Source organism: Magallana gigas, chromosome 2 (assembly GCF_963853765.1).
Source record: "Magallana gigas chromosome 2, xbMagGiga1.1, whole genome shotgun sequence".
Taxonomy (NCBI): domain Eukaryota; kingdom Metazoa; phylum Mollusca; class Bivalvia; order Ostreida; family Ostreidae; genus Magallana; species Magallana gigas.
The window spans coordinates 4049562-4064962 of record NC_088854.1 but is presented as its reverse complement, the minus strand read 5'-3'; the positions used below and the strand labels follow the sequence as shown (position 1 = coordinate 4064962).

The 15401-nt window shown below is 33.6% G+C and overlaps 1 protein-coding gene across 2 annotated transcripts; it reads left to right on the top strand.

Moving 5' to 3' along the window:
* Window positions 1-8213: 8213 nt before the first annotated feature.
* Window positions 8214-13337, top strand: LOC105330830 (uncharacterized). Of its 2 annotated transcripts, none has more exons than XM_034447083.2 (9): window positions 8214-8232; window positions 8450-8575; window positions 9008-9202; window positions 9488-9667; window positions 9976-10074; window positions 10839-10910; window positions 11175-11282; window positions 12279-12354; window positions 12496-13337. In XM_034447083.2, exons 2-9 carry the CDS (start codon window positions 8512-8514, stop codon window positions 12848-12850), a joined length of 1149 nt encoding a protein of 382 aa, XP_034302974.2. In that variant the 5' UTR covers window positions 8214-8232; window positions 8450-8511; the 3' UTR covers window positions 12851-13337. The 2 variants fall into 2 exon arrangements, with proteins under 2 accessions (XP_034302974.2, XP_034302973.2); XM_034447082.2 differs by lacking the exon at window positions 8214-8232 and adding an exon at window positions 9278-9340 and having other exon boundaries at window positions 8444-8575.
* Window positions 13338-15401: the final 2064 nt, after the last annotated feature.

Genomic DNA, 15401 nt, shown 5'->3' with positions numbered 1-15401 from the left:
GTTTTTAGTGATGACACACACATCCACATTGCTTTCTGAGCCCAGATCATGAGATATACCAGCCTTAATTGCATCTCGCACATATTTTTTTGCCTCCTTGTGAAACACGAACCTAGTCATTAGGCGTGTGTGTGTATACCTTTCACAATGTCTAGCTGTTCCCATTTGTATCATTGTCTATGATTAAGCATTAACCCCAAATTTAATTTACCTCTTTACCAGAACCACTGCAGAGGCGGATCCAGCAATTTGGAAAAGGGGGGGTTCCATTTGATGAAAACCAAAATGTGCAAAACTCGTCATTTGTCAATAAACAAGGACTTTTTGAACGTTTTCCGTGCGTATACAACTGTATTTTATAAACATTTATCTCATCACTATCTATTTCACATCTATTTCAACAGCAGAGTGCACTGCATTATTGAGCGTTTTGCCGTTTTGGTTTAGGTAAGGAAGATTTGCATACTATCTAGCCACAAGAAACCCAAGTCTTCAGAAATGAGAAAGTTCGTCTATGCTTGACTGAAAAGAAACACTAAGAAGCAAAAAATAACTCAGACTAATTACGACAAACTATTATAAAAATGGATATTTAGGTATTTTTTTATGTCTTTGATGTTTTTAAACTATTTATCGATTTTGAGTCCTATCGATTGCCTTCTTAAATAAAGGTCTAAATGATAGGATATGACAAAAAATGGGGATAATTTATGTGCTGAATAGATGGTACGTGTGTAATACAATGGTAAAAGCAATTGTCGTCATAAGAACAAAATTATGGGACGCAGTACAAAATTCTTTGAATAAGCAATTTTTAAAACATTTATTTGAGATAATTACAGTATTTCTATTATAAATGGGAAAATTGTCTTTAAATAGGCACTATACGCTTTCAAAAAAAATCATATGTCCCAGAGAAAGGGGGGGTTCCGACCCCCGGAACCCCCCCTCTGGATCCGCCAATGCACTGGGCTTATTTTAACCAAAGTTGGAGTAAAGCATTCTTGGATGATTGGAATGTAAGTTATAATAAAAGCATCCTCGGGTACTGTAGATTCCAGATCGTTCAAATCATGATCTCCTTGGTAAGGGTGGGGCTACATGTTTTTACTTAAAAATAAAAAGAGAAATTTTTTTTCTCTGAACTGAAACAATAGGTATATCACTCCAGTTTTAGCTCACCTGAGCCAAAGGCTCAAGTGAGCTTTACTGATCACAATTTGTCCGTTGTCTATCGTTGTCGTTGTCGTCGCGTTGTCGTCGTCGTCGTTGTTGTAAACTTTTCACATTTTCATCTTCTTCTCAAGAAACGCTGGGCAGATTTCAACCAAATTTGGCACAAAGCAGGATTCAAGTTTGTTCAAATGAAGGGCCACGCTCTCTTTAAAGGGGAGATAATTGAGAATTATTGAAAATTTGTTGGTATTTTTCAAAAATCTTCTTCTCCAAAACTATTCGGCCTGAAAAGCTTAAACTTGTGTGGAGGCATCCTCAGGTAGGGTAGATTCAAGTTTATTCAAATCATGGTCCCCGGGGGTAGGGAGGGGTCACAAGAGGGGGATCAAGTTTTACATAGGAATATATAGACAATATCTTTTAAAATCTTCTTCTCAAAGACTATCAGGCCAGAAAAGCTCAAATTAAAATGGGAGCATCCTCAGATAGTGTAGATTTAAGTTTGTTCAAATCATGGTCCCCGGGGGGTAGGGTGGGGCCACAATGGGGGATCAAGTTTTACATAGGAATATATAGAGAAAATCTTTTAAAATCTTCTTCTCAAAAACTATTTGGCCAGGAGAGCTCAAATTTGAGTGGAAGCATCCTCAGGTAGTGTAGATTTAAATTTGTTTAAATCATAGACCCTGGTGGTATGGTGGGGCCACAATGGGGGGATGGATTTCTACATAAGAATATATAGAGAAAATCTTTAAAAAAAAACTATTAGGCCAGGAAGTTCAAATTAAAATGGAAGCATCCTCAGGTAGTATAGATTCAAGTTTGTTCAAATCATGGTCCCTGGGGGTAGGGCGGGGCCACAATGGGGGATAAATTTTTATATATAGAGAAAATCTTTAAAAATCTTCTTCTCAAAACTATTAGGCAAGGAAAGCCCAAATTTGGGTGGAAGCATCCCCAGATCGTATAGATTCAAGTTTGTTTAAATAATAGTCCAGGGGTAGGGTGAGACCACAATTTGGGATGAATTTTTACATAGATATATAGAGAAAATCTTTAAAAATCTTCTTTTTAAAGACTATTTGGCCAGAAAAGCTTAAACTTGTGTAGAGGCATCCTCGGGTAGTGTAAATTCAAGTTTGCAAAATCACAGTCTCTAGTGGTAGGGCGGGGCCGTGATGGCGGTTTGAAATTTTACATAGGAATTTATAGAAAAAATATTCTGGGAAAGTTTTCGGTCCAAAACTCAGTACTTAGTGTGAAAGCACAGGTTATGCAGATTTAAGTTTGATGAAACCATGATTCCCTAGAGAAAAGTGGGGCCACGAAATGGGGGGGGGGGGGTATATACGAATAGAGAAAAATCTTCTTACAGGTACAACAACAAAAGGAGCTTGGTATTTACCAAAAAAAAGAGGTGGATAAAAATTGGCAGATTTTCAATTTTTTTTGGCAAGATCTACTCTACTTAGTTGTCATGATATTTTGATACTGTTATGCTAATTTGATAAGAATTAAGGCAATTGTTGCTCAGGTGAGCGATGTGGCCCCTGGGCCTCTTGTTTCCAATATATCATAAATACCAAGGGAAGCCTAAAGATGGACTCCACCTGGAAAAAGAAGCAGAGGGCGACCAAAAGAGACATGGCAGAGGTCAGTTGAGAAGGAGATGAAAGATCAGGGATGGACTTGGGGCATGGTACATCATATGTCAGCAGACAGGCAAAAAGAAATATTCTGGGTTGAAGGAGAGTAAGTTAGTACTGTAGATTCTTAATTTAACACGAGGAATTATTATCTGCGTAAAATCACGAGAATCACATCTCGTTTAGAGCAGATGTAAACTAAAAGAAACAGTGATTTAAATTTCAACGATCGCGATTTTGTATTCTCGCGGTTTGATGCAAAATCGTTAAATCGCGAAAGTAAGTACTAGCGTAAAATAAGGAATCTACAGTGAGTGTGAATGTATGGAACGCCTTAACTGCCTTATGTAGATAATTTTCATAATATGGTGATGCTTCAACATTACCTGCTGATACTTAAACATTACATGATGGAACTTTAATATTACGTTCTGATACTTCAACATTAGTTTTAAAACATTACATGATGGTTCTTAAATATTACTTGCTGATACTTCAACATTACATGATGGTACTTTAATATTACGTGCTGATACTTCAACATTACATGATGGTACTTTAATATTACGTGCTGATACTTTAACATTTTATGCTGATACTTCTTGATTACATGATGGTACTTCACTATGCGGGGGTTCTAAAAATAGGGAAGCGTCGCCTTGGGATCGAAATACGCTAAAACTCAGAATACGTGGATGCCTGTAAAGATTTTAACACTGGGCTGTATCTCTGTTTCAGATAGGACTAAGGTGCACTTAGACTAGTTTAGATCAAGATACTCAACAAATGCTACTATTTGACTAAGTGTTGTCTTATAAAAAAGGTCATTTCAAATTTTAAAGAATGGCTGCTTGGTAAGACCATTGGGGCTCAGCGCATAAAAATCAGGGGGAACAAAAAGTCCCCAAGAGGATTTTGGTCTAAAAATTTGCATACAGAACCAAATCTTTTGGCGCTCGGTCAGAGCAGACTGCTAAAAATATTAATAGCACCTAAACAAAGACTTCTGTCATTCATGTTAGTAATTGGACTTATGGGGATTGACGGGCTCTCCCTGGAGATCCACTTGTAGGAGTGGGCAATGTAAGCACTGATTTGTTCAACAGTACAGTTACTGAAAAAATTTCAACAGTAATGCAATGCTTTATCCTTTGCATGATAGGACCGTGATCTTATAAACTGCATGTGTGGTTGTAATATGTCTTGATACATTATACCCAAACAAATCGTATGTTCCGACATTATTTTATTCAGTATAGAGATCCTCTCTTATGAGCTGTACTTTGTTCTTCTTCAGTGCCAGCAGTTTTTTTATATGTATTTTGGCAGATGCGCTACGTTACTGAAATTAAGCAATATAAGCACTGTAAATGCTTCATGAAGCCAAACTCATGTTAATTACTCTCTTTTTAACCAACGCGCTTTTTGTGGAAACTTACATAAATCATAATATAAAAAAAGTTTTTTAAAAACTGACATTTCATTTTTTACAAGGTGAAAACGCATATGCAAATGTATAGAAATTCGATCATAATTAGATTAATAGATCAAAAACCGGTGTTTGACCGCCCCCTTTTTTTATTTACATGTCGAGATTGAGTGGTAGGTTTGCACCCTTTCCCTATAAATGATGCTATGTGCATGCACTGGGATCTGCTGGATGATTGCTCGTACTCTGATTTCATTAAAAGTCCCTTGAACAGTTAAGTCCCTGCTTAATGGCGTAGAAGCGCCCGAACCCATAGGCCTGGCTAAACAATGGTAAAACAAGCGCCAATTGAATGGGCCCGCTTGCAGGATTAATACAGTCAATCTACGACAGAAAACGAACTTGTAAAATTGGCATTGAATTTGAAGGCGCCTAAACAAGGACGACTCAGGAGTCGTTTGACTCAGAGGTTTCGGCGCAGGTTTTTACAAATTGATTAAAGTGACCGTGCACCGATTCCCTCCAGAATCCAGTTTCACCTGAGTGGGACAAGCTCTAGTTTTGGCAATATAGATTTTAATGATAACCAACTGGGTTTGAAAAGTGTCCATCTTCGTAATACGGAATCACGATCCCGGTGCTTATAGCTACTTTGGAACCACTGCATATTGAAATACCATCATTTTATGGTATAACAGCATGTTATGTTAATGTATCAGCATGTAAAATTAAAGTATCAGCACGTAATGTTAAAGTACCATCATGTAATGTTGAAATACCAGCACGTAATGTTTAAGTACCACCATGTAATGCTGAAGTATCAGCATGTAATGCTAAAGTACCATCATATTATGAAGATTATCTACATAAGACAGATGTGGTGTTCTATATGAATGAAAAGAAATTTAAAATTGGTTATATTTATTTAATATGTTTCTTGGAGACCCATTCAGACTGAATAATAATCACGTGCTACGCTTAGAATGAAATGACAGGACAAATAAATGTATTCAATCCTGAATTAAGAATATTTGAATTTCACGAGCCATACCAGTTTAAGTGGTAGACATTATTGAATGATATATATTACAACTGGTACGAATCAAATCCAAATACATGGTTATTTTGCAAAGAGGATATGCTTTAGATTAGTTTTTGAACTGAAGTAGTAAAACCATTTCCTTTTTTTTTTTTAAGTCCGAATTTTAATTCCTGGCGCATCCCAGCACACTCTGTATGAGAGCGGGAAACTCACAGTCGTGCTTCTATCGCAAAAAAGAGCGAGTTCAAGAGAAAGGCAATTTTTATAAAATTAATGTAAAATAGACATTAATAAACATGAGCCCCCTTTATGCCCCTTTTAGACCGTCGCTAAGAAGAAATTTTTGGTAACAACAAAATGTCTGAAAAAGTTCATTTTCTTTTTACACTGTGACATATTTATCTCCATGTTTATTCAAATGGATGACCCCGACATTTTTTTCTTCTTCAAATATCTGCTAAATTATTTGACCATGTTGTTTTCATCCTTTTAGAGAATTTGATTTTTATATTGGTAAAATGACATACTAATGCCGTAATTTGACATCATAGATGCAAGATGCAACATAATTATGACAACATGCGACTTAGTTATGTTGACATGCAAAATGATTATGTAGACATGCAACATATTAAGTCGAAATGCGACTTATCTATGTCAACATGCAAGTTAATTATGTTAACATGCAATATACATATGTTGACATGTGACTTATCAACATTAACATGCGAGTTAATTATTTTAACATGCAAGATATTTAGTCAATATGCATAAATAACATAATTACTTCGCATGTTGACATAAATTTCTTACATGTTAACATAAATAACTTGCATGTTCACATATATTAATAGCATGGCAACATTAATAAGCCGCATGTTGTCATAATTATGTTGCATCTTGCATCTAAAATATCAGATACTGGTGTAAGTAAGTGATTTTACCCACATAAAAAATTAGGTTCTCTTAAAAGATTTGTAACTTGCATGTGCAGACAATCATCTTGCATGCTGACATATTTTTTTTGCATGTTGACATAATTTTCTTGCATGTCGACATAATTGATCTTGATATAGGGGTCAGAAATATGCCACCATAGCTATCCTCTATAAACTTCCTTGTGTGTTTCAAATTCTTCCATGAGGATTCTAGGTGACCCTTAACTCAATTACGAGTTCTTGTTTGGCACTTGTACTTCCCTTAATTGACCTTCTCGTACACTTATTGAACACACTAAAACACTCCCTATGTTTGATTTGATACTATGTATAAGTTCACTTAAAGTTTCAAGACTTTTGGATTGAATGATATATTTGCCAAGTATATTGACGCATGTTCATAGGGTTCAATATGACAAAAAAGGTCTATTTCATCGCATCAAACATTCTTTTGATCATGTATTACAGAATGAAACGAATAATTTTACAGCAAAATGAAAATAATCTATCTTATGAAATCTAATTCAATATTTACTTTATAATAATTTGATTAAAATTATGATTATGTGTAGTATAGATTTATCATCAAGGTCATCATAACGATGTTAACAACCAATTCCCGGTGATTACCTTATTAATCATTATTCGGATAAATGCATCGTGTTTTACCGTGTTGTATCAGGTACAGTATTATGATACAAAAAGGAAAAAATTGTTGTTTTTCCTAGATAACAGTTCCTTTCGATATATATGATTGAAAGGTACAATATAGAAACTAAAACCGATTTATTCAAAATATTTAGGCCTGGGTTCAAAATTAGGACTTATTTATCTGCATTGTGCTTTTCTCTGCCGGGATGTTATCAATGTTTTAACTTTTACTGGTATATGTTATAATGTCAGAGATCTATCGGATGTGAACAAAGATAAAACCATGATAAATCCCTTAGCATCCGGGATTTTAATTATTTTTTTGATAATCTACTATAGGATTTAATAAATACATCAAACAAACATAACTTGACTAAAAAAATGTTTCTAGCACCGGAATGAAAAAAACACAACTATTTCGTTTTGGTCAAATCAAAAACCTAACGACATCAATCGATACCAACAATATATCATTATCAGTAATGGCGTAAACCCCAGAAAAACAGCACAGCCAACATCGATATAATCTTAACAAACCATGTTATTAAATCTCACCAGCAGTACTGAACCGTGACCATTTATTACAACTACACAATGAAACAACATAAGCATAAACAGCACCGCCAAAGTTTGCTTGCACAGCTCCAAAAGTGACAAAGAAACCACCAACAGGATTTATGATCGCCCACCAACAGCATTAGCCTAATTTGATGCAACATATTGTCATCAATATAGCATAGATAAGACCAACTCCATTTGCATAAATAGAACAATCCACAAGTGTATAAAACCATATGACAAAACTAGTAAAATCATCACTATTGGTACAACAGAATCAAAATATAAAATTCACAAAAGAACGCATGGAGAGAACAGTTTTATTATTTTAAAAAATGACATTATTTTAATCAAAATTAATTGCAAATGATAATAAGTTGTATTTCATATCCGAACTGTATTGTAATTATAATATTGACTATTAAAATGAAATAAAAATCACATAACAATTCACAAATCTTTGTCATAATTTGTTAAAATGTTAGCTAACATCAATTAAAGAAAATTTACATAGCCGATATACGAGGGTTGTCCCAAAATAGCGTAGACATGACACATAACTTAAAATCTGTTCACTGCAATTTCATTGGACTTCTTAGTTTTCTTCAATGACCCACTGGCAAACAATGCTAAAACATTCGTACTGTGACATAACTGGTTCGCTATATAATCTTTAATACATATTTGTTAAGATAAACGATTCGTTAAATGGTTTATCACATTGGTTTCAGTTTTATTCAAAATTTTTACAAATAGCAATTTTTTGCATTACATTGGAACTTGTAAAAAATGGTTTGTATTTCTTTCGGTAAATATGTTGTCCACCTTTAATATAGATTATTTATTATAACTCTTAAGCAATATAACTGTTTATTTGTATTGTGTTAATCACATAATAAAACATTTACTTCAAACTGAAAACCACTTGTCAGCAACTGCAAATTTTTTTAGTATGCGCATGCCCAAAACTAAAGTATAAAATTCAAAACTCTTTTTCACTCTATTTCAGGATAATGGGGAAATGAGAGAATGCGCATAAGTTGACAACATGAGATTTGATTAGGGCAATCAATGATGCTGCGGCGATTCAGTGGAACGTTCAGAGGTCTCATCCCTCTTGTGTGCTTAGTTACAGGTACCAATTCCTTTTAATTTAGTGATGTCTATATTCTTTCTTCATTTATAAGTTATGACTTTAATTAGCACATAAGACACAACTGATGAAAAACTTATAACTTTTTAAAGACTTGAAAACTGTTCAATCTAACATTGTTTTGCACAAAAAACACTAGCAAAAAATTTTTTTTTTAAAATTTTTAACATGGTTTTTGTACTTGTTTCTTATATCATATGATATCAGACATGCTAGAGTCGGCCAAGCACCGATAATTAGTGTCTGTTTTACTTAGATAGTGTGGGTCTAGGTCTACAGGTTCATACAGAAGAGACAGGTTCTGCATCTGTCGCTGTGTGGCAATTTGACGCTTACTTTAAGTTTAAAACCTTCAGATTTAGAAAAACCAGTATTGACAACAATTGCTATGTATTGTTGTTCCATTCTACACAGGAATTTTGTGTACACCTGAGTATAAAATTCACTGGGAAGAGGCGTCGAGAGAATGCAAGACCAAGTACGAATCCGAACTGATAACCTATCAATACATAGGGGAAAAGAACCTTACAGCAGAAATCATCAAAGAACTTGGAATGAATGTCGAAGCGTGGATTGACGGGAAAGTTAAAGAGTTAGGATGCACAGAAGGTGAGAATATCAAGAGAGAGTTGACTCTTTACTGATGTGAGGATATTTCATTGACTAATCCATCTTAACTTTCAGATGCCTGTTACCGCATGAAACAGCAACACACACGGGGAGATATGAGAAATCCGTTCATTTGTGGTAACCATTATACATGTATCTAAAATGTTTAGCCGTATCCATGACGTATCGAAATTTTAACCAACTATGAAAATGCACTTTGCTCTCTTACTTCTCCTTCCTAAAGGTATGTAGAATTAAGGTACATTAGCATTGTGTTTTCAACAGTACACCTTGGCAGCTTTGAAATACGTTGGACCGAAGTGACATACCAAAAGGCGAAGGGTATATGTGGAAGTGCTCAACACAAAATGGAAGACGTCATAGTTGATGTCACCAGGCTTCAGAATGATTTCAAGAAGCCAACAGCTTTCTGGGTCCCAGAGGTCATTATGGATAGTACCCGAGGTATTAGTCTTAGTAAAGTTTGTTTAACTAACATACTAAATCAATGGATGTTATTTGATAGAATATTTAATTTAAAAAGAACGTTTTTGACAACAATGATAGTTTCAATGCGCTGTATTACTAAAGGGTGGATAAAACAAAGCAATAAAGCTATAGAATTTTTTAAATTGAAAAACCTGTTAAAATATGAATTGTTGATATCTTGAACGATAATAGACAATAAATACAAGGCAAATTTTTCCGTACCCAATTAACCCGATGCTGAACATAATGATTCTTGTTACACAATACAATGGCCGTTGTTTCAGAGCAATGTACATACGTGGTTTCCCGTGACAATGAAACGTTGGAATCAAGACAGGATGACTGCTCAATTCCAAAAATGGGTGTCTGTATCAACACTTCGTGTGAGTATAAAAGTTCATTGAAGGGTCTCGTAAGTGTAAATTTACCTGATCGTTTTTAAAATCGAAAATACTTCTTACTTCTTTAAAAGGGACGAGGTTGAAATCCTGGAACCAATGAGATAATTGAAAGAATTTGAAGCTTTTTTGTAAATTTCTTAATTTTAATCCCTAGATTTAATATCTTATGTTAATCATTGGATTACTGACATTGTTCAACACAAACAATACAAAGTACATGTACTTAACGAATTGAAATCAAAAGTTAAAAAGCTAATTGGTTCAATTACTCTCCTTATTGACACACCAATAGCGTGAATATCGTGTCACTTGTGCCTAGCTATATAGGCTTTAAACATTCCAAAATGAAAAGTAATATTTAACCAAAATGTTATTTTATAACAATTTAATGGTTTCTTTCCCAAAATTTTCATCTAACAGCGTAGCACAGTAGGTTAAAAGGTTCAATACGAAAATGTAAGTCATGAGATCGAGTCCGGATGGGGATTTTAAAAGTTTTCCAAAACATTTTAAAACATATTCTTTGGATAGATATTGAAAAACTGGAAAATTCTAAACCGCTGAAAGTATTTTAATCATAAAGTACTTAAATCCACGATTATATTGATAGATCTCACGTACCACCTTAAAGACCGTCTCCAATACAAATAGTTATTACAGAATAAACAATCTAAGAGTCAATATTGATTAAAAAAAAATGACAACTTTTTTTCAATTGATGATACACACTTCACTAATTTTCTCAGATATACCAGATCATCAAATGTCAACATTTTTGGAAATAACTCCACTACCATACAGAGAAGAGGCTCTGAGCGGTAGGAAACCTATTTGATCATGCATTGATTCTTAACCATCGTTAAAACAAACAAACAAACACACACACACATGCACACACACACACACACACACACACACACACACACACATATATAGTACTTTTGTTTATTTACTTTGATATTGATTTTGTTTCGTTGTTTATATGTTTTTTTCTTATAAAGTGCATTTTAAAACATATCTGAATTATATCTGATGACCGAGCACAATCCTGATATTTAGATGTATTGTTTTACATGAAATAGTTCAAGCCTACATGCAAGAAGATCTGAGTGAAGCGTCTTCCCTACAGCTTGTTGGTACTCGGACCACAGAAAATGGAGATTGGCATGTCTGGGATTTGAAGACTCTGTGTAAGGGTTTAGTTAACACGACGCCAATTAAAACAATTGTTATAAGGGCGTTCATTTCTTCCTGCTCATAATGGCTATTCGATCACTTCCTCATTATATACGACCAAGTCTCCTTAATAGAGTCTCCTTGTCAATGGACATTTATTTATTGTAGGGTAAACATCTCAAGTCAATTGTATAGTTTTCAACAATCGTTATGATTTTAAGTACTTTTAGGTATCTAAGAGTTTCTAAAACTTTGAGCACGATTGCTTTCAAATTTGTTCATGCTGAAAATTGTGAAATATTGTACTTATTTATCACCATCACAAACTATAGACGGGTAACGGAAATCAAAACGCAATGATTTAGGTGGTCTTTATAGTAAAAGGGAAAAAAGAAAACCAAATTCCATTCATTCCAAATTAATTGTTTACTCTTAGCTTTACTTTTGAATTTATATTACCCAGCTGGAGGTTGGTTTTTTTTGTACAGCTGATAGAAATGTCATTTATTTGACTCCATTGAGTCATATTTGATAAAGTGATATTAGAGAATATATAAATCAAAATATATATAGCCAAGTATCAAAGTATGAATTATAGTTTGTAATCGTTTTATCATGTTTATATTAGCAGTTAACGTACGTTTACTAAAATGAATATTGATTATTGCTTTAATTCAATTTCGATATAGCACACTCATGAAAATGAAAGTCTAATATACACTTTCAAAATATTAAAATACCAAAGTTCTGTAGTTACTTCATATTAAACTTTTAGCGTCTGTTGAATTAAAGCATGTAACCTATAGACTCAATCTGATTTTTATATCACATATATTCTTATGTTATTATTGAAATACCTTGTATCAAGGATATCAACCTGTTTTAACTTTTTGTAGTTTATTTAGCATTCAGTGGATTCAGTCTAATTTCATTTTGTGTGTCGTTCCATCAGTTGATATGTGAGATATCATAACATTCAACATTCTTTTAATCTGATTTCATTGCTGTAGTGCCATTTGCATTCAGCGGCTTCAATCTGATCTTATTCATGGTGTTGATGGGTTTCATGCTGGTTCTTTGGAAAAGGTTTGTTCATATACTAGTGTCATACCGAATATAAAGTTTCAGTCATGAAAGTAGTATAAATGGAAATCAACCAGAAATACAAGTAGATGGTTTATGGTTTCAGCAAAATAATTGTAAAGAAAACTTTGTTTTTAAATTCAGAGTAACATCAAAATGGAATATGGAAGCCAAGAATGTGCATCCCTCAGAAGTAAAAAGTAAATCAAAGTTGAAGAAAGGGAAAACGTTTTTTAAAAACACAGAGTATCAATGTGTTCCGGCCTCATCTCCCGGGAACTCAACCCGTGTGAAAATCTTACCGGAAGAGGAGAACCCGTATTCAGAAATCACCGGAAAGGGAGCCTGTTTCAATGATGAAGTCAATCCAGTTAGACCACATGGAAATGGCTATGTTGATATGAAAGGAATGCCTGGTCTTGTGCGAAATGGTGCATATTGTAGCTCTTTTAAGCTCGGTAAAAGTTCTTCCACACAGAAGTGCTCGATGTATGATTAATACAATCGAGTTTGACAAATTATTTTGTATATTTTGCCGCCTGTTGAACTTGATTAACAAACTTTAAAAATATGATTTTTTTCTACTGTGTAAACCAATAGGCTGTAATATTTCAGCTTTTTAAATGGAAGTTGAATCAAAGTTGACAATAAACACGTTTGACTCGTGTCAAGAGAACAGCCGATAGCCAAATACTGTTTAAAATACGTGAATGATGAACAGTTGTATTACAATACAATTACATTCAAAGACAGACGGACATAGTGATGTCAGTTTAAAGTTTAGGTACATGCTCAATACTATGTCATTTGACTTGCACGTGTATATGTATGGAATTGTAAAGGGTGGTTAACTAAAAAACGAATAACTGTTGAAATTACCGTTTAAATAATTATTCGTCAAAGAACTAGGAGTTTCTTCTTTATATTGTGAGCTGCTTCTGTAAAATCCTGAAATAATATCAGATAAAATCGTATGAGTTAACTTATGAGAACATCGCAATAAACATTACGGTGGTATTGCAGTGCACAAAACACCTTTTAAGATCCGCCAACTGATTTTTTTTCTTAGGTTGATATATGACAGAAAAATGCATGACGTCAAGTAGAACACGTAATGTTGTTTGTTTGTCGTGTTGAATGGAGTATGATTTTTTAATGATAAAAAAGAATAACTATTTATTGAAGTTATAATTTTAAAAAAATATAGCATTTTGGATAAATACAAATACAAATATATTATTGGCACACACACAATTACAATGATTGGCAAAAGCCTAATATATGCCGTCATACTTTGTTCTGAATGTTCCATATACCAACATATTTTTATTTCGTGACTCAATGCGTAGGTAAAAAAAATCAAATTTGTAAATATTTTTTGTGTGTTAAAAACACTCATACAATATGTAAACTTATGATGTCAACTAATGATAAATTCTACGTTATTATGAAATTACATGTTCATGAAAGTTTCGTTAAACCATTGAGACCTCTCTCTCTCTCTCTCTCTCTCTCTCTCTCTCTCTCTCTCTCTCTCTCTCTCTCTCTCTCTCTCTCTCTCTGCATGTTGCCATTTAAAGGGACATGGTCACGATTTTGGTCAAAAATTATTTTTTCGATTTAAATGTTTACAATGCTTCAGTAAAGCATTTTTAATAGGCTACCATAATTTGAGTGTCATTTGATGAGTTATAAGCGAGTTACAGAGCTTACAATTCTTCGCTATGTAAACAACTCGTATGTTTACATTTTGAATGTTGAAGTGAAAATTCCAGTTTTAGACCTAAAATGAATGTGTTAATCGTTAAGAACTGTTTATTTATGCTTAAAATGAATAATAAGATAGACAAACCATCCTTAAAAAGAGTTTTACTGGTATATTGAACCTATGTAAACAAAAACAGGGCACGAGCCTTTTTTACATGATGAAGAATTGTAAGCCCTGTATCTTTCTTAAAACTCAACGACTGGCACCCAAATTCCATTTGATCATTAGAAATGCATTCCTAAAGCATTGCAAATAATAAAAACAGAAAAAAAAAATTGACGAAAATCGAGACCATGCCCCTTTAATTTGAAAGATTTCAAAAGATAATTTATACCATAAAATATCGGCCAGTATACGTAGTTATTGATGATCGTTAACCAGGCTGATGTCAACAAAATATGTGTTCTAAACGAAATAACAAATAGGTTCCAGTGACGCACAGAAGATATAATCCCTTAAAGATATCTCGGAAAACTTAAAAAACCATTACTCGATTGGAATGAATTGAAATATGTATGGACAAATCATGTCATCTAACAGTATGCATGCTACCTAACACATCACGTGACGATGTCCTGTACTCACAAAGTTACCTGGGGTTAGAAATCACGTGGTAAATTATAATATTCAAACAGGTCAAAGTATACCTATGAACAAAAGAGGACGCGGATGCAAGAAGAAATTGTGTATTGTCTGTTTTATCATGAGTGTAGGTTTGTCTATTGATCTCCTTTTAACATAAGCTTAAATGTATGAATATACAACTACCATTAAAAGGAGAACAATAGACAAACATGCGCTGACTACGTATTAAGTCTTTAAAAAGGTATGTGTCCTCATTATCTTATGAAGATTCAATATAATGTAGTGACCCCTACCTATGAAAACGAATTCGTTCTTTGTAGTATGATCATTTACCCACCAATGTTTTTCTATAATTTTAAAATTCACCATATAGTCAATTCAATATTTCATAACTTAGATAAGCTGCAATTACTTTCTATTTTGTTTTGAAGTTGCTAAGATTTTTCTATCTTTGGTCTCCATTACCATGGCAGCGATAGTCCGTAGCAACAAATTTATGGCATCTTTCTACTTATTACATCAATATGTATCATTGTAGGCAATATAAAGAAAACTGGTGACTATGTGTGCCGGAATCTCTAAATTCTATTTTTGATTTTTACTTAGAATTGATCTTAAGATTTTAAGATAAATAATGATAACTGTGCATCCTATTCTGAGAAAAAGGAAATTTGGCAACAAAAGTTGATTTCTATCA